Consider the following 26,180-nt stretch of genomic DNA (forward strand, 5'->3'; position numbering starts at 1 on the left):
CTATATCTAAAGTTTTGTGCGAGAAAATAGCGACAAAGTGACTGAAGTGAGAGGGCAAAATGTTCGTGTTGGAGCAATGGGCAGGAACAGCAACAATGGAATTGTACGAAGCAATGGAAAGATTCATCAACATAAACATTTCCCTTCGAGAGTTAAACCTTCAAGACAAGCTTGCAGCGATGTGATATAGAATTATGAGTACAACTCTTCCACGGAAACTGTGAGTGGCTTTTAAATGAGCTGTTGGGTTTGTCCTATCAGCACTCAGCCGTTTCATTTGGAGCTAGTGTACTTGGTCACCGCTTTTGTCCCTTCCGACACGGCATGCTTGGCCAGTTCCCCGGGCAGCAGCAGGCGCACGGAGGTCTGGATCTCCCAGAAGCCTTCATCACCTTGTACACGTAGATGGAATACGTCCTTCTGCGCTTCTTGCCTTCCTTGCTTTACGTTTTGGACACTGCTTTTCTCGCGCCCTTCTTGGCAGCTTTGGATGACTCAGGCATTTCTTCAATCAGTTTCAGACACTGTAAATGCCAATTAAATAGGCAGCGTGGTCCCGCTGGCAGATTTGGTCGGATGAAAGCTAACAGTTCAATCTAACCCTTTGATTGCACAATGTGAATTGACCAACCACAGTCATCAAGGTTTAGCAAAGGTTCATTGGTTAACATAAGAAGACACAAAGTTGGTTATCCAATATTGATAACATTAGTAGAGTGTTGGGAGCACTTCATTCATAAGGCTTTCATCAGCTCTGAATGTTTATGGATACAAAATATTGGCCTGTTTCATGTGAAATTTGATCTCAATGTACCCCTTTCTGTCACTCCTCCATGATTTTCCCTTTGCCTGTGGTTGATCTAAACCTTCAAGAAAATATCATGATGAAGAATGATTGTATACCAGTAGCACAGGTTGTTCAGTGATATGTGCAAGGCAGACATTACAGATTCCTACACTCTACAAAGATGGTTCAAAAGATCTAGTTGCAAGTTGTTCAGGTGTTTCTGTTTATATTCCAAAGTTCCAAGTGACTATTAAGAAAAGATTATCAGAGAAAGTATCAGGATTCATGTCTGAGGTATTTGCTATCATTTCAGCCTTGGAATGGGTTGAAGAAGTCTGCCTGGATTCTGTACTTCGGTGATTCATTTTTGGTTTTGTTCATCATGAGAAGTGTTGTATTACGTTGGTGATCATAGTCTTTCCATGAACATGACTGCTCTTAGCAAATTTTACCACAGAGCAAGCTTGCCATTGCCTTCTTCTGGGCAATTACTTTACAAGCTTCAGTTTTGCCATCTAATAAGACAGGTATATTGAATTAGAGGCCAAAAATTCTTCTTGGGTTTGGACAACAGTCGTTGAGGTTGCAGGGTCTAGGCTTGGGTATACAAATAAAGTGGCAGATATTCTAGCCAACCAATCACTTAAACTTAGGAATATCAAAGTAGTGGTGTCTTTCTATATATGAGAGATGAAAGCTATAATTAAACCGTCAATTTGATCACTGTGGCAACAAAGTTTGGATAAGGAAAGAATGACATTTATATCAAATTTATCTAGTGAGAACTCAACTGGAAGGTATGCATAAATTCTTCCCTCATTTTATACACATTGGACACATGAAGCTGAATAATTCCTTGTTCACAATTAGTAAAGATGATATGGGTATTTGTACAGAGAGAACTTGTCAAGAAATGGTGCAACATGTATCTTTCCAATGCAATTCCTCTGAGGTGCAAAGGAAGCATCTAATTGCTAAATTGAGATCTTTGGGACAGACACAATTTAATGGAAAGCTCTTCAGGATATCACTGCCATTGTAATGTATACAAATCTGTGTTTGACGTTCTGAAAAGCGATAGACGTTTTGATATTATTTGAGGTTAACTTTTTGGAGGGAAAATTTAGTGGGTATACTTCCTGTCTCGTTATTCCGCAATCGAACCAATTCAGTAATTGGTGGTAATGCACCTTATGTTACTCTACAAAACACCAATCAACCTTACAAGAACAATTAGTAGGTCTTTTTTTTTCCCCTTAAGATACTCTCGACCCAGTTTGATTGGAACGTTTTTAAAGAGATGACAATATATATTGATGAGGATGGTTTGAGTTTGACTCTACAATTTGAGGGGGAGAAATTCAAGCTAGATCAATTCATATTACAGTGGAGTAAATGGAATTACAGAGGCACAAGAGAGGAGCTGATCAAAGTCAAAGGAAAGGTGGCAGTAGCAGGAATGACAGCATTACAGCAATGGCTGGAGTTTATTGGAACAATTTGGAAGGCACAAAACAGATATATCGCAAAGTTGGAAAAACAAGCTTTTCGCTTCTCCATAGATGCTGTGTGTTGCAAGCATGTATAGCAGATTGGCAGGAAGCAAAGAGAGGGAATAAGTGAGGCCTTTTATGGTTGCCCGATTCTCTTAATAGCTGTTAGAAAAATTATTCACACTTCCCTTGAACAAGAATTTTTCCAGGTGCCTTCAAAACTGTGGCTGTCAAACATCTACTTACGAACTACAGGCATATAGCAAAACTTCCCTTCCTGGGCAAGATTCTTCAGAAAGAAATATTCAAGCGACAGAACTTTCTGACTGAGAACAACATTTAAGAAAAGTTCAGTCAGGCGCTCACCAAAATTGTCAGCAACCTCAGGTTCAGCACTGAAAGAGGAAGAGTGAATATTTCAGGTCAGAATTTGGAAAGTGAGGAAAAAGCAAGTTTGTTTTAATTTGCTGAAAAGAATGGTGGAGATATCGATGGTGTGAAATAAATATCAGTAAAAACGAGGTCCAGATGGAACAGGTTAATGGGGTTATCATTTTTATCAATTCCACACGTTTCTAGTAGCAGGGATTCATTGATTCCCTCTTTTACAGAATGTTGTAGCACTATATCAGGCCATTAGTCCATCACATCAATACCAATCGGTTGGAATTCATTCATATTTATTCCTTCTACCAGCACTTGTCCTGTAGCCTGGGTAATTCACGTGATTGTCAAGACATTTCTAAAGTACTATCAGTTACTCTGCTTTCTCCACTCTCTCTGGTTTTGTGTTCCAGTTACTGTCCCTCAGCCTAAACCCACTGTCCTGTAGGTTGCTGCCCGAGCTGTGTTTCATCTGAATTTCAGGACTTCGGTCTCCGAGTTTGTTCTTTTTTTCCAGAATATCATTAATTAATTTTCGGAGAAATGAGTACAAATCTGAAGGGGTTTTATATCAGTTATTCAGGACGTTCGGTGGTAATGTTGCAGACTAATCTTCAATATGGAACCCGGACTGAAAATAAAATTGATACCAATCATCTCTCCGGGGAACATACACACGCAGCAGAAAATTTGCACAGTTTCGGAAGCGATTCAGAAAATCACCTCCACGGATTCGAACTCGGCTTGTTTAGAGAAAAAAAACACTACTATAAGATAAAGTGGTATGATTTTAATGTTAAAGAACTTCTTCAGAAATCTTTCGCCGTGCCAGCGAATCCCAAGACTTTCCTCCGCGCTCATGGTATCCGCAGGGCAGCCCCTTCACAGACACTGTGAGTGGCTCCTAAAAGAGCCTTTGGGTGACTGGGTTCATACTCTATCGCTTCACTTGCTGGCTCCGCCGGTTTTATTGGGCAACAACACGGCCTGTTTATTGGGTAACACTCCACGCTGGGCGACAGTCACCACTCCCTACCGCTTGCTGAGCGGTATCGTTGCGAAAAGCCAGCTGCAGACGCCTGGGGATGATGGGGGTCTTTTTTGTTGTCACGGGCTGCATTGCCAGCCAGCTCAAGAATTTTACCTGTCAGGAACTCAAGAACAGCAGCCAGATAGACCGGGGCTCCGGCTCCCACCCGCTCAGCATAGTTACCCTTTCTCAGGAGCCCGTGAACACGGCACAATACGAACTGCAGTCCGGAATGAGGAAATGCTTCCGCCCCTCAGCCTTCTTGTATGTCCTGGTGGATGCAGTGAGACATTCAGGATTGGTGCAACAACGCCTAAGCTCATTGGAGAGCAAATAAGCCAACGACAGATCCGATTTATCAATCAAAATCAAAAGCGCGGAAGTAACTGCTTACCCGCCGAAAATAAACTGAAACTTGAAAACAGCCCGCCAAAAATCCTTTGTTCGGATCTAATCAAATCATTGCAGATCTGCTTGTCAACTAATTCTCCGCATTATCCCATTACTGAAGTAGCCACATCTAATGTTTGAGTGTAGCTAATATTGCAGATGTGTCTGGGGATTTCATTGCTCTTCTCAAACTACGGCTGGAGTTCAGCCCGCAGTCTTGACAAATTATTGGTGAAAAAACAGTTTGGCATTGCAGTGGGCTTCAGAGAATATGAGTTAGAAATGTAGCTCGTTTAATGAAACTTTGAGTGGCTCTTAAAAGAGCCTTTGGGTTTTCGGTTAGTTTTGGCAGCACTCTTTACTTGGAGCTGGTATACTTGGTCACTGCCTTTGTCCCCTCCGACACGGCGTGCTTGGCCAGCTCTCCGGGGAGCAGCAGGCGCACGGCGGTCTGGATCTCCCGGGAGCTGATGGTCGACCGTTTGTTGTAATGGGCTAGACGGGAAGCCTCGCCAGCGATGCGCTCGAAAATATCGCTCACGAACGAGTTCATGATGCTCATGGCCTTGGAGGAGATGCCGGTGTCAGGGTGAACCTGCTTCATCACTTTGTAGATATAGATGGCGTAACTCTCCTTCCTCACCCTCCTACGCTTCTTGCCAGACTTGCCTGATGGTTTCGGCAGCGCTTTCTTAGCGCCTTTCTTGGGAGCGGGTTTCTGCTCAGGCATTGTTTCCGTCGAGTTCAGACTCAAATAAGCAGAACAACCTTCGGAGCGCCCTTTAAATAGGAAGCGCTGACGGCGGTATGCTAATCAAGGAATGGAGAATTCGAGCATGTTCATTGGCTGCTTGGAGAGACGAATCACCATCGACATTTTTACGACAAATCCTATATTTGGATATCGGAAGGAACAAATTGCCAACACTCGCTCCACCCGTCAGCAGACTCACCCGGCCTGCGGACCGGGTACCTTGCTAACCCGTGGATTAGCCCCTTTGGTTCAAGAACATGATGGTTGAGGGAAAATGACTATTCCTGAAACTCATGGTGTGAGTCCTGAGGCTCTTTTACTTTTCTCCTGTGAGCAGAGTGAGAAGAGAGCATGTCCTGGGTGGTGGGGGTCCCCGATGATGGAGCCACTTTTAATGAGCTATGAGCTTGGATCCCAAGATTTCCCTGCTTAGCAACATTTAAGGAACTGTATTGTAAGTTGCTTATTTCATGACCAGCAGGACACAGTTGGAGAAAATTCAGATATCAGAGGGGCAAAGGGACTTGTACAATTTTCCAAATGGTTACCTTGCAAGATATGTCAGTGGTAAGGAAGGGAAATGAAAAGTTTGTATCCCTTTCAAGATGCCTAAAATATAAATTCAAGGAAACAATATTGAGGCATAATAAAGCATTGGTCAGACAGCCTTCAAGTACTGTGAGCAATTTTGAACCCCTTATCTATGAACAGAAGTGTTTTATTTGAGATTGTCCAGAGGAGCTTCACAAGATTTTGCATGGGAATGAAAATGTTAATGCTTGAGGAGAGTTTGCTAGCTCTGACCCTGTACTCGCTTGAATTTAGAAGAATTAGGGGGATCTCATTGAAACCTATTGAATGTTGGAAGGTGTAGATAGAGTGGAAGTGGAGAGGCTGTTTCCTGTAGTGGGGGAGTCACAGACCAGCAGGAACAACCTGGAGAATATAAGGAAGACCCAATAGAACAGAAGTGAGGATAAATTCGTTTAGCCCAAAGGAGGTGATAGAACAGAGGGCAGACACTGTACAGCCACAAGTTGAACCAAAACTTTGAGAGCTGGGCTTGGTAGAAGTTCAGTCAGGCCCCAGTTAAGATGAAGAACTGACAAGAGACAGTGTGCACACATAGTGTAGTTATCCAGGCTGAACACTGCTCTTGAAAGCCTAACTCTCCTGTGTACAGCCTTTCTGAAGCAAAGTCACCAAGAATAACAAAATGGAGATGGAAACAAATGACTCGAGGGCACATCTGCTACTGGCCTCTTATTTAACTAATTCTCAACCCTTATTGGTTTCTAATATATAGATTATGGGTTATAGAATCATAGAAACTACAGCACAGAAACAGGCTCTTTGGCCCTTCTTGGCTGCGCCGAACCATTTTCTGCCTAGTCCCACTGACCTGCACACGGACCATATCCCTCCACACACCTCCCATCCATGTATCTGTCCAATTTATTCTTAAATGTTAAAAAAGAACCCGCATTTACCACCTCGTCTGGCAGCTCATTCCATACTCCCACCACTCTCTGTGTGAAGAAGCCCCCACTAATGTTCCCTTAAAACTTTTCCCCCCTCACCCTTAACCCATGTCCTCTGTTTTTTTTCTCCCCTTGCCTCAGTGAAAAAAGCCTGCTTGCATTCACTCTATCTATACCCATCATAATTTTATATACCTCTATCAAATCTCCCCTCATTCTTCTCTGCTCCAGGGAATAAAGTCCTAACCTATTCAACCTTTCTCTGTAACTGAATTTCTCAAGTCCCGGCAACATCCTTGTAAACCTCTGCACTCTTTCAACCTTATTTATATCCTTCCTGTAATTTGGTGACCAAAACTGAACACAATACTCCAGATTCGGCCTCACCAATGCCTTATACAACCTCATCATAACATTCCAGCTCTTATACTCAATACTTCGATTAATAAAGGCCAATGTACCAAAAGCTCTCTTTACGACCCTATCTACCTGTGACGACACTTTTAGGGAATTTTGTATCTGTATTCCCAGATCCCTCTGTTCCACTGCACTCCTCAGTGCCTTACCATTAACCCTGTATGTTCTACCTTGGTTTGTCCTTCCAACGTGCAATACCTCACACTTGTCAGTATTAAACTCCATCTGCCATTTTTCAGCCCATTTTTCCAGCTGGTCCAAGCCCCTCTGCAAGCTCTGAAAACCTTCCTCACTGTCTACTACAGCTCCAATCTTTGTATCATCAGCAAACTTGCTGATCCAATTTACCACATTATCATCCAGATCATTGATATAGATGACAAATAACAATGGACCCAGCTCTGATCCCTGTGGCACACCACTAGTCACAGGCCTCCACTCAGAGAAGCAATTCTCTACCACCACTCTCTGGCTTCTTCCATCGAGCCAATGTCTAATCCAATTTACCACCTCTCCATGTATACCTAGCGACTGAATTTTCCTAACTAACCTCCCATGCGGGACCTTGTCAAAGGCCTTATTGAAGTCCATGTAGACAATATCCACTGCCTTCCCTTCATCCACTTTCCTGGTAACCTCCTCGAAAAACTCCAATAGATTGGTCAAACATGATCTACCACGCACAAAGCCATGTTGACTCTCCCTAATAAGCCCGTCTATCCAAATGCTTGTAGATTCTGCCTCTTAGTACTCCCTCCAATAACTTACCTACTACTGATGTTAAACTGATACTTAAACAGGAATTTGATGCAATTCAAAAGTTCAGTATCCATCGAACCAATCTGTATACAGCTAGTTGATTACAGGATAAAAATAGCATTGCTTTATTCAATCTTCCAAACAGTGACAGGGGCAGAGTGGGGATGAGAAGAGGGAAGGGTGTGGGAAAAAAATTACCTGATGGAGAAATCGGTATTCGTGCCTAGATCCCTAAATTCAACCAGCGAGAGTAATTCAAAGCACAAGTACATTGAGCAAGGACAAAAGGGAAAATAAAATCAAAATGAAGAATATAATCATTATATCTTAAGAGAAAGTGCAGCACAAGGAAAGTACACAGTGTTTGTCAAGACCCTTAACAATGTTGATACAGAGGGGGATGTTCGAGTCCAAGTCCATGGCCCCTGGTAGTGGCTACACAGGTTGTCCATCTGGTAAAGAAGGCGTATTGCGTGCTTGACTTTATTAGTTGAGGTGACTGCCGGAGTCAGGAAGTTATGTTGCAGTTTTAGTTTGGAATCGACTGAGGCTGCCTCTAGAGCACTGTCTGAGCATCCTCTGAAATAGTCTATAAATCTAGTTAGGACTTCTCTGGAGTACTGTCCAGGCTTCCCCTGGAGTAGAGCCCAAAACTCCAGTTAGGTCTCTTATTGAGTCTAAAAGTCTAGTTAGGCCTCCCCTGCAGTAGTGTCTAGGCCTCCACTGTATAAAAGAATCTAGTTAGGCCATCTCTGCAGTGGGTCTAGGACTCTTCTGGAGTAGTATAAAACTCTAGTTACGCCTTCTCTGGAGTAGAGTCTAAAAGTGTAGTTAGGCCTTCTTGGAGTAGAGTTTAAAAGTCTAGTTAGGACTCCTGTGAGTCCTGATCAAAAACCTAAATCAGTCTTCTCAAAGTTTAAAGGTCAATGTACATTTTATTATCAAAGTATTTATAAATTATACAATCTTGGGATTCGTTTGCTTACAGGCAGCCACAAAATTACAACATTTACCCAATGTCCCTCGTGTTCAATAAAGTATATCTATCTAAAATCCAATTAAAAAAAGATCAACACCCAATCTACAAAAAGATTAAAAAAAGCAAATCAATTCATACAAACAATAAAGCAAGCATCAGTATTCAGAATGAAATTGAGTACATAAGCCTGAAGCCAAAGAGGATTAGAGTATAAACGTCCAGTTTGGCCTCCTCTGCTTTGTAGCCTAAGAGACAAGTTAGGACTCCTCTGGAATAGTACATTCAAGTCTGGTTGGTGCATTATAGGAAAGAATTGAAGGCTTTGAAGAGGATTCAGAATAGACTTAAGCCATAACAACAGAAATAGGCCAATCAGTACCCTGATTTTGCTGTCATTCCATCATAGCTGAGTTATTAATCTTGTCAATCAAATTCTTCCGCCTTCTCCCTGTAACCTATGACTCCCTGACTAATTGAGAACCTGTCATATTCTGTTTTAAATATGCTCAATGACTGTCTGTGACAAAGTATTCCACTGAATAACTATCCAGTGGTTGAAGAAAATGCTCCTTACCTCTGTTCTCAATAGACATCTCTCTATCTTGCACATGAGAAAATAGGCAAAAGCCAGCATCGTTTCATGAAATGAAAATCCTGCCTGACTAACCTACTACAATTTTTTTGAGGAAATTGCAAGCAGGGTAGACAAAGGAGATGTAGTGGATGCGGTGTAATTGAACTTTCAGAAGGCCTTTGATAAAGTGCCTCAAAGGAGAATGCTTAGCAAGATAAGAGCCCATGGAATTACAGGGAAGTTACCAGCATGGGTGAAACATTGGTAGATCATCAGAATGCAGAGTGTGGGAATAAGGGGATCCTATTCTGGCTGGTTGCCGGTTTCCAGTGGAGTTCCACAGGGGTCGGTGTTGGGACTGTTGCTTTTTACGATATAGGTCGATGATTTGGACCATGGGATTATTGGATTTGTGGCTAAATTTGCCAATGATACAAAGATAGGTGGAGGAGTGGGTAGTTTTGAGAAAACACAGAGCTTGCAGAGAGACTTAGATAATTTAGAAGAATGGGCAAAGAAATGCAATGTGGAAAATGTATGATTATGCACTTTGGTGGAAGAAATAAACAGGCAGACTATTATTTAGATGGAGAGAGAATTCAAAACGCAGAGATGCAACGGGACTTGAGAGTCCTTGTGCAGGATACCCTAAAGGTTAACTTCAGGTTAAGTCACTGGTGAAGAAGACGAATGCAATGTTGGCATTCATTTCTAAAGGTATAGAATGTAAGAGCAGGGTTGTGATGTTGAGGTTCTAAGGCACTTGTTAGACTACACTTGCAGTTTTAGGCTCCTTATTTTAGAAAGGATATACTGATTTTGAAGAGGGTTCAAAGAAGATTCACAAGAATGTTTCCAGGAATGAAAGGGTTACTGTACAAGGAACGTCTCGCAGCTCCAGGGCTGTATTTCCTGGTTTTAGGTGAATGGGGGGGGGGGGAATCTCACAGAAACATTCTGTATGTTAAAAGGCCTGAACGGATTAGATATGGCAAAGTGAACACAGCAGGCCAGGAAGCATCTTTAGGAAGAGGTACAGTCGACGTTTAGGAGAAGACAGGATGGGGAGGGATGGAGGTAAGAGCTGGAAAGTTGATTGGCAAAAGGGATACAAGGCTGGAGAAGGGAGAGGATCATGGGACGGGAGGCCTAGGGAGAAAGAAAGGGGGAGGGGATCCAGAGGATGGGCAAGGAGTTATAATGAGAGGGACAGAGGGAGAAATAAATAAATAAATAGATAGATAAATAACAGATGGGGTATGGAGGGGAGGTGGGTCATTAACGGAAGTTAGAGAAGTCAATGTTCATGCCATCAGGTTGGAGGCTACCCAGAAGGTCCCTTTTGCCAATCAACTTTCCAGCTCTTAGCTCTATCCCTCACCCTCCTGTCTCTCCTATCATTTTGAATCTCCCCATCCCCCTCCCACTTTCAAATCTCTTACCATCTCTTCTTTCAGTTAGTCCTGATGAAGGGTCTCGGCGCGAAACATCGACTGTACCTCTTCCTACAGATGCTGCCTGACCTGCTGCATTCACCAGCATTTTTTGTGTGTGTTGCTTGAATTTCCAGCATCTGCAGATTTCCTCGTGTTTAGATATGGCAAAGTCATTTCCCATGGCAGGGGATTCTAGGACAAGAGGGCACGACTTCAGGATTGAAGGACGTCCATTTAGAACAGAGATGCGGTGCAATTATTTTAGTCAGAGGCTGGTAAATCTGTGGAACTTGCTGCCACGAGCAACTGTGGAGGCCAAGTCACTGGGTGCTTTTAAGGCAGAGATAGGGAGGTTTTTGATTAGCCAGGGCATCAAAGGGTATGGAGACAAGGCAGGGGGAGTTGGGCTGATTGGAAGAATTGGATCAGCCATGACTCAATGGCGGAGCAGACTAGATGGGCCGAATGGTGTTCTTCTGCTCGCATATCTTACTGTCTTATTCTGTGGCTGTGCCGTTTGCTCCTAGAATCACCCACTACAGGAAACATCCTCACCAGATCTACTCTATACAGACCTTTTAACATTTGATAGGTTTCAATAAGATGACACCTCAGTCTTCTGAACTCCAATAAGTTGAGGACCAGAGCCATCAAATGCACAAAATACGTTCACTGTTTCACTCCTGGAATCATTCTTGGGAAACTCCTCTGGACTCTCTCGAACACCAGCACAATTCTTCTCAGATAATAGGCTAAAAACTGCTCACAATACTGCAAGTGCAGTCTAACCAATGTCTTATAAAACAGCCTCAGCTTTACATTGACCCGTTTATGTTCTCGTCCTGTGAAAATGAATACTAACACTGAATTTCCCTTCCTTACCTCTGACTCAACTGGCAAGATGTCCTTTATGGAATCCTGCACAAGTACTCCCAAATCCCCTTGCACCTCTGATTTTTGAATCTTCTCCTTTTTTAGAAAATAGTCTATGCTTTTATTCCTTCTACCAAAGTACATGACCATACACTTCCATTCACTATATTGCATCTGCAACTTCTTTGTCTATTCTCCAAATCTGTCTAAGTCCTTTTGCAGACTCCCAGCTTCTTCAAAGCTTCCTGCCTCTCCACCTATATTTGTATCATCCATTAACAGGACCGAAAGAAGCTGCCGATGTTTGTAAATCTAGTCAGCTCCATCTGGGTAGTAACCTACAAAGTACCCAGGACATCTTCAGGGAGCAGTGGCTCAGAAAGACAGCGTCCATTATTAAAGACTTCAGCACCCAGGGCATGCCCTCTTCACACTGTTACCATCAGGTAGGAGGTACAGAATCATGAAGGCTCACAGTCAGCGATTCAGGAACAACTCCTGAAACAGTTCCTCTGCCATCCAATTCCTGAAAGCACATTGAATCCTTGGACACTACCTCAATTTTTTAATAAGTAGTATTTCTGTTTTTCTGCATTTTTAAAAAATCTATTCAATATACACATACTGTAATTGATTTATTTGTTTATTTGTTCTTATTATTTTTATTTTTTCTCTCTCTTCTGGATTATATATTGCTTTGAACTGTTGCTGCTCAGTTTGAAATTTCACATCACATGCCAGTGATAACAAACCTGATCCGGATTCTGAACCTGGCCACAAAGCCATCATTTCCATCATCCAAATCATTTATATATACAGTATCATGAAAAACATAGAAAATAGGTGCAGGAGTAGGCCATTCGGCCCTTCGAGCCTGCACCGCCATTTATTATGATAATGGTTGATCATCCAACTCAGAACCCGTCCCAGCCTTCCCTCCATACCCCCTGACCCCCCGTAGCCACAAGGAGCGGTCCAAACACTAAACCTTGCAGTAGACCACTAGTCACTGGCAACTAAACAGATAAGGCCTCTATTATGCCCACTCTTTGCCTCCTGCTGGTCAGCCAATCTTCTATCCATACGAGTACCTTTCCTGTAATACCATGGGTTCTTACCTTCTTAAGCAACCGCACGTTCAGCCAGTTGTGCAAGTCTTTTTGAAAATCCGAATAAACAGCATCTACTGACTTTCCTTTATCTATTTTGCCTGTTATTTCCTCAAAGATTTGCAACAGATTTGTGAAGCAGGATATCTCCTTCTGAAAACTCTGTTGACTTTGGCCTATTTTATCCTGTGCCTTCAAGTACCCCGGAAATTCAACAATAGAAATTACTCCTTACCTCGAGGATTTTATTGAATGGCGGGGCAGGCTCGATGGGCCGGATGTCCTACTCCTTATGTTCTTATGTAATGAGGGAGATTGTGGGAGTAAGTACATTTTGGCGGGGAAAATGTGCCATAATGCATGTTCTCTAAATGTTCACAGACAACAAAATATTATCTCATGAGGAGGCTGAAAGATTAAAAGCTTTCACGGTTGCTGCCCGAGCTACGTTTTACCTGAATTTCAGGACTCCGGTCTCCGCGTTTGTTCTTTTTCCAGATTATCATTGATTAATTTTCCAGGAAATGAGTACAAATCTCAAGAGTTTTTATATCAGTTATTCAGGACGTTCGGTAATAATGTTACAGACTAACCTTCAATATAAAAACGGAGTGAAAATAAAATTGATCCCAACCATCTCTCCGGGGAACATACACACGCCAGCAGAAAAGTTCATCAGCTCCGGAAGAGATTCTGAAAACCATCGCGGCTTGTTTAGAAAAAAATAAGTAGTCTAAGATAAATTAGTATGAATTTCGTGTTTCTGTAAAAAGAACTTCCTCAGAAATCTTTCGCAGTGACAGCGAAACCCGAGTTCTTTACTCCACACTCCGCAGGGCAGCCCCTCACAGACACAGTGAGTGGCTCTGAAAAGAGCCTTTGGGTAACAGGGTTTCATATTCTGTCGCTTCACCTACTGGCTCCGCCGGTTTACTTGGGCAACAACACGGCCTGGGTATTGGGTAACACTCCATCCTGGGCGATCGTCACCCATCCGGACCTTGCGGGTCTTCTCGTTGTTCGGGGCCGCGTTGCCTGCCAGCTCAAGAATTCCAGCCGTCAGATACTCGAACACAGCAGCCAGAGAGACCGAGGCTCCGGCACCCACCAGCTCATCATAGTTGCGCTTTCTGAAGAGCCGGTGAACCCGGTCCGATGAGAACTGGGCCGGGGACGAGCTTTCCCGCCAGTTTTACTTCGTCTATTTTTCTTTGTCCGTTTATTTCGACAAGCTCAGCAACACCCGGAGAATGAGGAAAAGCTTCCGGCTCTCCGCCTTCTTGTATGTCCTGTGGGGATGCAGCGGGGCATTCAGGATTGGTTCAACAACGCTTAAGCTCATTGGAGAGAGCAAATCAACCAGTGAGAGAGCCGACTTATTTACCAAACAAAATCAAAAGCGCGGAAGTAACTGCTTATCCGCCGAAAATAAACGGAAATTATAAAAAAATCCGCCAAAAATCCTTTGTTGAAACCCAATCTAAAATTAAATGATTGCTGATCTATTTGTGGACGAATTCTCTGCATTAATCCATTACTGAAATCCGCCACATCTAATGATTGGGTGTAGCTAATATTGCAGATGTGTCTGGGGATTTCATTGCTCTTCTCAAACTACGGCTGGAGATTAGCCTGCAGTTTTCACAAACTACTGGTGAAAGAACCGTTTGACATTGAAATGGGGTACACAGAATATAACTAGAAATGTAGCCCTCTTTATGAAACACTGAGTGGCTCTTAAAAGAGCCTTTGGGTTTTCGGTTTGTTTTGGCAGCACTCTTCACTTGGAGCTGGTATACTTGGTCACTGCCTTTGTCCCTTCCGACACGGCGTGCTTGGCCAGCTCCCCGGGCAGCAGCAAGCGCACTGCGGTCTGAATCTCCCGGGAGCTGATGGTCGACCGTTTGTTGTAATGGGCTAGACGGGAAGCCTCGCCAGCTATGCGCTCGAAAATATCGTTCACGAACGAGTTCATGATGCTCATGGCCTTGGAGGAGATGCCGGTGTCGGGGTGAACCTGCTTCATCACTTTGTAGATATAGATGGCGTAACTCTCCTTCCTCACCCTCCTACGCTTCTTGCCAGACTTGCCTGATGGTTTCGGCAGCGCTTTCTTAGCGCCCTTCTTGGGAGCAGGTTTCTGATCGGGCATTTCTTCCGTCCAGTTCAGAATCAAATAAGCAGAATAACAATCGATGCGCCCTTTAAATAGGAAGCGCTGACGGCGGTATGCTAATCAAGGAATGGAGAATCAGAGCATGTTCATTGGCTGCTTGGAGAGACGCTTCACCATCGTAATTATTACGGCAAATCCTATATTTGGTAATAAGAGGCAACAAATTAAAACGCTCGCTCTACCAAGCAGAAGCCTCTCCCAGTCTGCGGGCCGGGAACCTTGCCAATCCGTGACGGTTTTCGGTGCAATTTATTGCGGCAGAAGGGATAAGAGGTTGTGGCTGACGTTAAACAATGGAAAACGTAAAATACAGATGCAGATGAAATAAACTCACATTCAGATGAAAAGTTGAAAGAAAATTTATTATCAAAGTACATATATGTCACCATCAAGAAGCATGATTCATTTTCTTGTGTGCATACTCAATAAATGGATAACAGAATACTAGGTTTCATTGAATAAATAAGAGATGCTATCAATTTGGGCATTCAACCAGTGTGCAAAAGAAACAAATTGTGCAAATAAAAAAAATAAAGTGAATATTAATAATTAATAAGCAATATATATTGAGAATATGAGTTGAAGCGTCCTGAAAGTGAGATCAAGTTGTGGAACGTTTCAATGATGAAGTGAATTTATCCCTTTTGGTTCAGGAGTCTGATGTTTGGGGGATAATAACCACTACTGAAACTAACAGTGTGAGTCCTCATCAAAGTTGCTGGTGAACGCAGCAGGCCAGGCAGCATCTCTAGGAAGAGGTACAGTCGACATTTCAGGCCGAGACCCTTCGTCAGGACTAACTGAAGAAAGAGTTAAATCCCATTCCAATTCTGACATGTCTACCCATGGCCTCCTCTACTGTAAAGATGAAGCCACACTCAGGTTGGAGGAACAACACCTTATATTCCGTCTGGGTAGCCTCCAACCTGATGGCATGAACATCGACTTCTCTAACTTCCGCTAATGCCCCACCTCCCCCTCGTACCCCATCTGTTATTTATTTTTATCCACACATTCTTTCTCTCACTCTCCTTTTTCTCCCTCTGTCCCTCTGACTATACCCCTCGCCCATCCTCTGGTTCCCCAGCCCTTGTCCCCGGACCTCCTGTCCCATGATCCTCTCATATCCCTTTTGCCAATCATCTGTCCAGCTCTTGGCTCCATCCCTCCTCCTCCTGCCTTCTCCTATCATTTTGGATCTCCCCCTCCCCCTCCCACTTTCAAATCTCTTGCTAACTCTTCCTTCAGTTAGTCCTGACAAAAGGGTTTTGGCCTGAAATGTCGACTGTACCTCTTCCTAGAGATGCTGCCTGGCCTGCTGCGTTCACCAGCAACTTTGATGTGTGTTGGTTGAATTTCCAGCATCTGCAGAATTCCTGTTGTTGTGTGAATCCTCAGTCTCTTTTACCTTTGTCCTGATAGCAGAGTGAGAAGAGAGAATGTCCTGGGTGTTGGGAGTCCAGGATGATGGAACCACTTTCAAGGAGCTATGACCTTAGATCCCAAAATTCCCTGCTTAGCAACATTGTTAAGGACCTGTATGGTATTGCTTATTACGTGACCGAGGGCAGTAGGTAACCGATGGAGAAAATTTGGATATCAGAGGGGCAAAGGGACTTGCACAAGTTTCCAAAGGGTTAATTTTTATGTCAGTGGTAAGGAAGAGAAATGAAATTTCAAGATGCTTAAAATATAAATACAAGGAAATAATATTGAGGCATAATAAAGCATTTGTCAGACAGCTTGGAGGACCATGAACAGTATTGAAACTGTTATCTAAGACGGGATATGTTGCATTGGAGAGTGTCCAGAGGAGCTTTTTGAGATTTACCATGGGAATGAAAATGCTATGTTTGAGAGAGTTTAATGGCTCTGTACGCACTTGAATTTAGAAGAATGAGGGGGATCTCATTGAAACATATTGAAAGTTGGAAGCCCTAGATAGAGTGGATGTGGAGAGGATGTTTACTCTAGTGGGGGATTTACAGAACAGCGGGAACAACCTCAGAATATAAGGAAGATCCTATAGAATTGAAATGAGGATGAATTTCTTTAGCCAGGGAATGGTGATAGAACTGTGGGCAGACACTGTATAGTCACAAGCTGAAGCAAAACATTGAGAGCTACATTTCCCTTTGTATAGCCTTTCTGAGTGTAGTAGTTCAGTTATGCCGCAGTCACGATGATAAACTGACAGAGACAGTGTGCAGACATAGTGCAATTAGGCAGGCGAACAACAACCCTCAAAAACTTAGCTCTTCTTTGTACAGCCTTCCTGAATCAAGGTACTGAAGAATAGCAGGATAAAGATGGAAACAAATCTTTCTAGGGCAACATCTGCTACTGGACTGTTATTTCACTGATTCTGAAGCCTTATTGGCCTCTAATACATACATTATGGGTTATGATTGATAATTAAACAGGAAATTGATGCAATTCAAAAGTGCAGTATTTATCAGACCAATATCTGTATACAGCAAGTTGATTTCAGGATAAAAATAGCATTGCTTTATTCAAATTTCAGAACAGTGTGGTGACAGGGGCCAAGATGTTCCCCTTGTGCTCAATAAAGTAGATTGCATTTGAGGAATTATGTAATGTTTCAGGGTCTAGTTAATCACATAACAGACTCTCAGTCAAACGTATTGTCATAAACACAAGGCATTCTGCAAGTTGGAAATCCAGACACACACTCAAAATGTTGGAGGAACTCAGCAGGTCAGGCAGCATCTGTGGAAATGAATGAACAATCAACATTTCAGTCCAAAACCCTTATTCAGGACTGGAAATAAAGGGGAATGATGCCAGAATAAAAAAAAGTGGGGAGGAGGAATAGCTAGAAGGTGATAGGTTGAGCCAGCTCGGTGGGAAATGTAAAGTGATGGAGAAGAAGGAATCTGATAAGAGAAGAGAGTGGACCATGGGAGAAAGGGAAGAGGAGGGCATCAGGCAGAGGTGACAGGCAAATGAGAAGAAGAGATAAGAGGCCAGAGTAGGGAATAGAAGAGGGATGGGAGAGCGAAAAAAATTACCTGAAGGAGAAATCGATATTCACGCATAGATTCCTAAGTTCATTCAGTGAGAGTAATTCTAAGCACAGGTATATTGAGGTAGTACAAAAAGGAAAACAAAATCAAAAAGCAGAATATACCATTCTATCTTAAGAGAAAGTGTAGTGCAAGAAAACCACACAGTATTTGGCAGCATTCAGAAACAGCTCTACTACCATCTTTAATTTCTTTATTTTTCCCTTTCAGGGGTTTTTTGAAGACCCTGACCTGAAGTTACATGGTGACTATGGTTCTTTGCAGGACTGGGACATGCTCTTGATGTTTCAGGACTGGTTGTTGTTCAGCACACCAAGGGCTCGGCTTAAGTATGTGGTTCGACTCTGGAGGCCTAGGAATTCGGGCCTCTGGGGATGGCCAGATCGAGGGTCGTTGTCAAGACTGGAGATCCACGTGTTGTTGGTGAGTCAGAATATCTGAGCTTTGTGCCCAGAGACTCGTGATCTTTGGGCACAGAGCACAAAAAAAGCGATGCGGTGGACCTTTAACATTGTAAATTTGTGAGTTGTTTGTTATGTCTCCCCTCTTGCTGTGAAAATGGACACACCTCTTTCGCCCTTATTGGGGAGAGAGAGGACCTGTGGTATGTCGAATGCCGGGTGAACAATGCAGCCTTTGGGGTAACTGCAAGTCTGTGTCTTTGTTGGAAGAGGTACAGTTGATGTTTCAGGCTGAGACCCTTTGTCTCGGTCTGAAATATCGACTGTACCTCTTCCTAGAGATGCTGCCTGGCCTGCTGCGTTCACCAGCAACTTTGATGTGTGTTGCTTGAATTTCCAGCATCTGCAGAATTCCTCGTGTTTGCTGTGTCTTTGTTGTTGCTTTGCTGCACGCTTGACTGCTCAGTGGCGGGTGCCGATGCTTCATTTTTGCCGGTGGGGGGGAGTGGGTTTGTTGCTTCCTGCCACTTACACGTAGGAGGGGGAGCTGTGGGGGGACGACTTTGGGGTTTTAACATTTGACGGTCCTTCATTCTTTGGGGCAATCCTCTGTTTTCATGGGTGGTGGCGAAGAAAAAGCATTTCAAGGTGTATATTCTGAGCAACATTGATACACAGAGGGATGTTGGAGTCTGAGTCCATGGCTCCCTGGTAATGGCTACACAGGATGTTCGTCTGGTGAAGAATGCGTATTACGTGCTTGACTTTATTAGTTGAGGTGACTGCGGGAGTCAGGAAGTTATGTTGTAGTTTTAGTTTGGAATGTACCGAGGCCATCTCTAGAGCACTGTCTGAGCATCCTCTGGAATAGTCTATAAATCTAGTTAGGCCTTCTCTAGAGTACTGACTAGGCTTCCCCTGGAGTAGAGTCCAAAACTCCAGTTAGACCTCCTATGGAGTCTGAAAGTCCAGTTTGGACTCCACTGCAGTAGTTTAGGCCTCCTCAAGATAAAAAAAAAACTGGTTAGGCCATATCTGGAGTGTAGTCTAGGTCTCATCTGGAGTAGTCTAAAACTCTAGTTAGACCTCCTCTGGAGTGGAGTCTAAAGTCTAGTTAGGACTCCTGTGGAGTTGAGTCTAAAAGTCTAGTTAGGCCTTCTCTGCAGTAGAGTTTAAAAGGCAAGTTAGGTCTCCTCTGGAGTGCTGATCAAAAATCTAGTTCAGCCTTCTCAAAGTTGAAAGTTCAAAGTACATTTTATTATCAAAGTATGTATAAATTATACAATCTTGGGATTCATCTGCTTACAGGCAACCACAAAACCATATTTAAAAAAAAAGACAAACACCTAATCTATAGAAAGATAAAAAAAAAACAAATCATACATGGAAATAATAAAGCAAGCATCAACATTCAGAATGAAATTGAGTCCATAAACCTTAAAGCCAAAGAGGATTAGAGTAAAAAATTCCATTTCGGCCTTCTCTGGTTTGTAGCCCAAGAGACAAGTTAGGGCTCTTCTGGAATACTATATTCAAGTCTGGTTGGTGCATTATAGGAAAAAAAAATTGAAGACAACCCAATTTTGCCCAACTTCTCATTGTAGCACAAGCCTTCTAATCCAGTCAACATTCAGAATCAGTTTTAATATCATTGGTATATGTCAGGAAATTTGCCGTAATCCTCTTTTCTCACCCTCTCCAAAGCCTCAACATCTTTCTTGTAATGGAGCAAACAGAACTGTATGCAGTACTCCAGATGAGGCAGAACCAGAGTTCTATAAAGTTCCAATATAATAGTTAATAGATCATATTCACAGCTATTAAATCACTTAAACAACAGCAAACATCGTCACCTCTATCTGCTCTGTGTAAAGTTTTGTGTGAGAAAATTGTGATAAACTGATTGATGTGAGAGGGCAAAATGTCTGTGTTGGGGCAACGGGCAGGAAGAGCAACAATGGCATTGTACGAAGCAATGGAAAGATTCATCAACAGAAACATTTACCTCCAAGAGTAAAACAAGCTTGTAGCGATCCAGTATCAAATTATGAGTACAACTCTTCCCTGGAAACTAAGTGGCTCTTAAAAGTGCCGTTGGGTTTGTCTTATCAGCACTCAGCCGCTTCATTTGGAACTGGTGTACTTGGTCACTGCTTTTGTCCCTTCCAACACGATGCACTTGGCCAGTTCCCAGGATAGCAGCAGGCGAATGGTGGTCTGGATCTCCAGGGAGCTGAAGGTCAGCTACTTATTCTAATGGGTTAGACGGGAAGCCTCACCCATGATGAGCTCATAAATGTTGTTCACAAATGAGCTCATGATGCTCATGGAGTTGGAGGAGATGCTGGTATCTGGGTGAACTTGCTTCATCACCTTGTACACAACGATGGAGTAAGTCTCCTTCCTCATCCTTTTACACTTCTTGCCTCCCTTGCTTTGCGCTTCAAACACAGTTTTCTTTGTGCCCTTCTTGGCAGCTTTGGAGGGTTCACGTATTTCTTAGTTCAGTTTCAGACAGAGGTAGCATGGTCCCAACCCTGTGCTAATGAGAAATCAGCAGAATTACAATCCCATTATTAGATTTGTACGAATGAAAGCTAACATTTCAATCTAACCCTTTGATTGGACAATGTGAATGGATCTACCACAGCCCAGGATGACCACAGTAAAAGGCTTAGCGGTGGTTCATTGGTCAACATGAGGAGACATAAAGTTGGTTATCTAATATTGGCAACATTAGTAGAGTGTTGGGAGCACTTCATTCATAAGGTCTTCAGCTCTGGGTGGATGGGAAATGTATGGGTACAAAATATTGGCTTGTTTCATGTGAAATATGATCCCTGTGTACCCCTTTCAGTCACTCCATGAATTTTCCCTTTGCATGTGTTGATTTAAGCCTTCAAGAAAATATCATGATGAAGAAAGATTCTATATCAGTAGCACAGACAGTTCAGTGATAAATGCAAAGCAGACATAATAGATTCTTATACTCTACACAGATGGTTTGAAAGATCCAGTGTCAGGTCGTTCAGCTGTTTCAGTTTTGTTCTAAAGTTTGAGGTGACTATTAAGAAAAGATTATCAGATAATGTATCAGAATACACATCAAATGTATTTGCTATCATTTCAGCCTTGGAATGGGTTAAAGAAGTAGGCCCTAATTCTGAATATCTGTGCTTTGATTGTTTTTCGGTTTTGTTTATTATGTGAAGTGTTGTATGTCATTGGCGATCATAGTCTTTCCATGATCATGACTGCTCATAGCAAATTTTTCTACTGAAGTAGCTTCTGTTGCCTTCTTCTGGCCAATGCCTTTACAACTTGTGGGTTTGCCATCTATTAAAACAGGTACATTGAACTACAGCCCAAAAATTCTTCTTTTGATTGGACAACAGTCATTGAGGTTACAGGATCTAGGCTTGTGTATGCAAGTGGCAGATGTTCCAGCCAACTAATCATTTAAAGTTAAGGATATCAAAGTAGTATTGCCTTTGGAAATATGAGAGATGAAGGCTATAATTGAAAGGTCAATTTGATCAAAGTGGCAACAAAGTTTGCATAAGAAAAGGATGGTATTTATATCAAATTTAGCTGGGGAAAACTCATCTGGGAGATGTGTATAAAAGGAGGACACGCTTTGCCAGCCTGTCAGGTACCCGAGCACAGCAGCCAGATGGACAGAGGCTCCAGCACCCACCCACTCAGCAGAGCTGCCCATTCTCGTGAGCCTGTCAACATGGCCCAATGGGAACCGGGCCGGAGACGAGCTTTCTTGCCGGTTATACTTTGTCCACTCATTTCAACACCCAGCGAGTGAGGTCCTCGGCCTTTTTGTATATGCTACTGGATGCAGGAGCGGTGGAACAAAGCTTTCGCTCAATGGAGAGCAAATTAACCAATGAGAGAGCCGACCTATTTATCATTCAAAATCAAAAGCGCGGAAATAACTGCTTACCCGCCGAAAATAAACTGAAACTTGAACAGCCCGCCAAAAATCCTTCGATCAAACCTATTTTAAAATAAAATGATTGCTGATTTGCTTGTCAGCAAATTCTCCGCATTAATCCATAACTGAAGCCCGTCACATCTGATGTTTGAGTATAGCTAAAATTTCAAGTGTCTGGGGATTTCATTCAGAACAAAATTCAATTCTCAGTTGCTGTCCCCGGTCAGTCATTGTGTGAACTGTATCGTTATGAATGAGTTGCTCTTCTCAAACTATGGCTGGAGTTTAGCTTGCGATTTTGACAAATTACTGGCGAAAGCACCGTTTGGCATTGAAATTGAATTCACAGAATATAACGAAAAAATACAGCTCTGTTAATGAAATAGTGAGCGGCTCTTAAAAGAGCCTTTGGGTTTTCGGTTTGTTTTGGCGACACTCTTCACTTGGAGCTGGTGTACTTGGTCACTGCCTTTGTCCCTTCCGATACGGCGTGCTTGGCCAGCTCCCCGGGCAGCAGTAGGCGCACTGCGGTCTGGATCTCCCGAGAGCTGATGGTCGACCGCTTGTTGTAATGGGCTAGGCGGGAAGCCTCGCCAGCGATGCGCTCGAAAATATCGTTCACGAACGAGTTCATGATGCTCATGGCCTTGGAGGAGATGCCGGTGTCGGGATGAACCTGCTTCATCACTTTGTAGATATAGATGGAGTAACTCTCCTTCCTCACCCTCCTACGCTTCTTGCCAGGCTTGCCTGATGGTTTCGGCAGCGCTTTCTTAGCGCCCTTCTTGGGAGCAGGCTTCTGATCGGGCATTTCTTCAGTCGAGTTCAGACTCAAATAAGCAGAGTAAACTTCGGAGAGCCGATGAAATCGGAAAGGCTGACGTCAGTATGCTAATCAAGGAATGGAAAATCTGAGGATGTTCATTGGCTACTTTGAGAGACGACTCACCATCGAAATTATTACGACAAATCCTAGTTTGGATATCAGAGTCTCCACCAATCAGAAGCCTCTCCCAGTCTGCGGGCCGGGAACCTTGCCAACCCGTGCGGTTTATTGCCACAGAGAGATTAAGAGGGCAGAGAGTTGTTGCTGACATTAAACAAAGGAAAACGTAAAATTCAAACGCAGATAAAATAAACTCACATTCAGCTGAAAAGCTCAAAGTAAATTTATTATCAAATTACACATATGTCACCAAACATGATTCATTTTCTTGCGGGCATACTTAGTACGTGGAAAACAGAATACTATCTATAATAGAATAAATTGGAGACTATATCAATTTGGCATTCAACCAGTGTGCAAAAGACACAAATAGTGCAATTAAAAAAGAAAGAAAGGATATTAATAATAAATAAAGAATATATACTGAGAATGCCAGTTGAAGGGTTCCTAAAAATGAAATCAAGTTGTGCAAACTTTTCAATGATGAAGAACATTTATCCACTTTGTTTCAAGAACCTGAATGTTGAGGGATAATAACCATTCCTGAAACTGATGGTGACTCCTGAGGCTCTTTTACCTTTGTCCTGATAGCAGACTGGAATACAGCATGTCCTGGGTGCTGTTGCACTAATAAAAAATTAGTTAGGCTGTCACTGGAGTGGAGTCTAGGCCCCTTCTGGAGTCGTATAAAACTCTAGTTAGGCCTCCTCCGGATTAGAGTCTAAAGTTTAGTTAGGACTCCTGTGGAGTTGAGCTAAAATTCTAGTTTTTTTTAATTCTCTGGCTCCAATTCAGCCTTCTCAAAGTTTAAAGTTCAAAGTGCATTTTATTATCAAAATATGTAAAAAAAAGTATTGAATCTTGGGATTCATCTGGTTACATGCAGCCTCAAAACCCAATTTAATAAAAAGATCAATACCCAATCGACAAAGATAAAAAAAAACAAATCAATTCATGCAAATAATAAAGCAAGTGTCAGTATTCAGAATGAAATTGAGTCCATAAACCTGAAGCCAAAATGGATTAGAGAATAAAAGTCCAGTTCGGCCTTCTCTTGATTAGAGTGAAAGAGACAGTTAGTCCTCCTCTGGAACACTACATTCAAGTCTGGTTGGGGCATTATTGGAAAGAAGTGAAGACTTTGGAGATGATTTAGAATGGATTTAGGCCATAAGAACAGAAATAGGTCATTCAGTGCATTGACTTTGCTCTGTCATTCCATCATATTTGAGTTATTATCCTGGTCAATCACATTCTTCTGCCTTCTCCCTGTAACCTTTGACTCCCTGACTAATCATGCACCTATCATATTCCATTTTGAATATGCTCAGTGACTTGACCTCCACAACTGTCTGTGATAATGAATTCCACTGAATAAGTATTAACTGGCATAAGAAAGTCCTCCTCACCTCTGTTCTCAATAGCAATCTCTCTATTCTGTGGTCATGCCATTTGGTCCTAGACTCACCCACTACATGAAACATCCTCACCACATCTACTGTATTTATGCCTTTTAATATTTGATAGGCTTCAATTAGATCACCCCTCAGTCTTCTAAACTTCAATGAGTTGAGATCCAGAGCCATCAAATGCACAAAATACATTCACGCTTTCACTCCTGGAATCATTCTTGTGAACCACTTCAGGACCCTCTTGAATGCCAGCAGAACTTTTTTTTCAGATACTAGGCTAAAAACTGCTCACAATACTGCAAGTGCAGGCCTTATAAAAAAAAAAGCCTCCGCTTTACATCCTTGCTTTTATGTTTTTGTCCTGTCAAAATGAATACTAACATTTAATTTCCCTTCCTTACCTCTGACTCAACCGACAAGATGTGCTTTATGGAATCCTGCACAAGTACTCCCGAGTCCCTTTGAATCTTCTCCCTCTTTAGAAAATAGTCTATGCTTTCTTTCTTCTATCAAAGTACATGACCAAACACTTCAATACACTATCTGAAATGCCTTTGTCCATCCTCCAAGTCTGTCAAGGTCCTTTTGCAGACTTACACCTTCTTCAAAACTTCCTGCCTCTCCATCTATATTTGTATCATCCATTAATAGGACCAAAAGGAGCTGCAGAGGGTTATAAATCTAGTTAGCTCCATCTTGGGTACTGGCCTACAAAGTACGCAGGACATTTTCAGAGTCTCAAAAGACAGCATCCGTTATTAAGGACCTCCAGCACCCAGGGCATGCCCTGTTCTCAGTGTTACAATCAGGTAGGAGGTACATAAGCCTGAAAGCACATGCTCAGCGATTCAGGAAAAACTCCTGAAGTGGCTCCTCTGCCATTCAATTCCTAATGGACATTGAATCTTTGGACACTAACTCACTTTTTAAAATTTAAAATACTCCTCTTTTTTTGCACTTAAAAAAGATCTATTCAACACATGTACACTGTAATTGATTTAGTCTGATTTTGAATCTGAACCTGGCCACAATGCGGTCAATTCCATCATACAAATCATTTACATATAACATGAAAATGAGTGGTCTCAACACAAAACCTTGCAATAAACCACTAGTCACTGGCAGCTAACCAGAGAAAGGCTCTGTTATTCACATTTTTTGCTTCCTGTTCTTCGGCCAGTCTTCTATCCATACTGGTACCTTTTCGATAATACCGCGGGTTCTTACATTCTTAACCAACCGCATGTTCAGGAACTTGCATAAACCTTTCTGAAAATCCAAATAAACAACATCTACTGACTCTCCTTTGTCTATTTTGCCTGTTATTTCCTCAAAGAATTGTAACAGCTTTGTCAGGCAAGATTTCTTCTTTTGAAAACCCTGTTAACTTTGGCCTATTTTATCATGTGCCTTCAAATACCCCCAAAATTCATCAGTAACTATGGTCTCCAACAACTACCCAACCACTGAAGTCAGAGTATAATTTCCTTCCTTCTGTCTCCCTCCCATCTTAAAAGTGGAATGACGTTTTCAAATTACCAGTTCTTTGGAACTGTTCCTGAATCTAGTGATCCTTGAAAGATCATTATTATTGCCTCCACAATCCCATTCAGATCCCATTTGGTCTAGCTGACTTATCTACCTTAAGACATTCCAAACATCTTCTCGCTCCAATAGCAACTGCATTCACTTATGTCCCCTGATACTCTCCAACGTCCATCATACTGCTAATTTCTTCTACAGTGGGGACTGATGCAAAGTAATTATTTAGTTGATCTGTAATTCC

General features: G+C 42.4%; 4 protein-coding genes and 2 pseudogenes across 4 annotated transcripts in view; all 6 read right to left on the reverse strand.

The window, feature by feature from the left end:
* LOC140189846 (uncharacterized) overlaps positions 1-13,664 on the reverse strand; it is a 36,605-nt gene extending 22,941 nt beyond the window's left edge. The window contains exon 1 of the mRNA XM_072246155.1: positions 13,060-13,664. The gene's annotated coding sequence lies outside the window, so the exon portion shown is untranslated. The remainder of the gene's footprint in view (positions 1-13,059) is intronic.
* LOC140189849 (histone H2B 1/2-like) lies at positions 274-503 on the reverse strand (annotated as a pseudogene).
* Positions 4,351-4,820, reverse strand: LOC140189993 (histone H2B 1/2-like). The gene has a single exon (XM_072246377.1). The coding sequence runs from the start codon at positions 4,812-4,814 to the stop codon at positions 4,443-4,445; it is 372 nt and encodes a 123-aa protein (XP_072102478.1). The 5' UTR covers positions 4,815-4,820; the 3' UTR covers positions 4,351-4,442.
* Positions 13,665-14,227: 563 nt separating the features above from the next.
* Positions 14,228-14,630, reverse strand: LOC140189983 (histone H2B 1/2-like). The gene has a single exon (XM_072246367.1). The coding sequence runs from the start codon at positions 14,616-14,618 to the stop codon at positions 14,247-14,249; it is 372 nt and encodes a 123-aa protein (XP_072102468.1). The 5' UTR covers positions 14,619-14,630; the 3' UTR covers positions 14,228-14,246.
* A 4,812-nt stretch (positions 14,631-19,442) lies between these two features.
* LOC140189901 (histone H2B 1/2-like) lies at positions 19,443-21,888 on the reverse strand (annotated as a pseudogene).
* Positions 21,889-22,452: 564 nt separating this feature from the next.
* LOC140189971 (histone H2B type 1-H-like) lies at positions 22,453-22,854 on the reverse strand. The gene has a single exon (XM_072246354.1). It carries the CDS (start codon positions 22,845-22,847, stop codon positions 22,476-22,478), a length of 372 nt encoding a protein of 123 aa, XP_072102455.1. The 5' UTR covers positions 22,848-22,854; the 3' UTR covers positions 22,453-22,475.
* Between the last annotated feature and the right edge of the window lie 3,326 nt (positions 22,855-26,180).

Source organism: Mobula birostris, chromosome 29 (assembly GCF_030028105.1).
Source record: "Mobula birostris isolate sMobBir1 chromosome 29, sMobBir1.hap1, whole genome shotgun sequence".
In the NCBI taxonomy this organism is placed as follows: Eukaryota; Metazoa; Chordata; class Chondrichthyes; order Myliobatiformes; family Myliobatidae; genus Mobula; species Mobula birostris.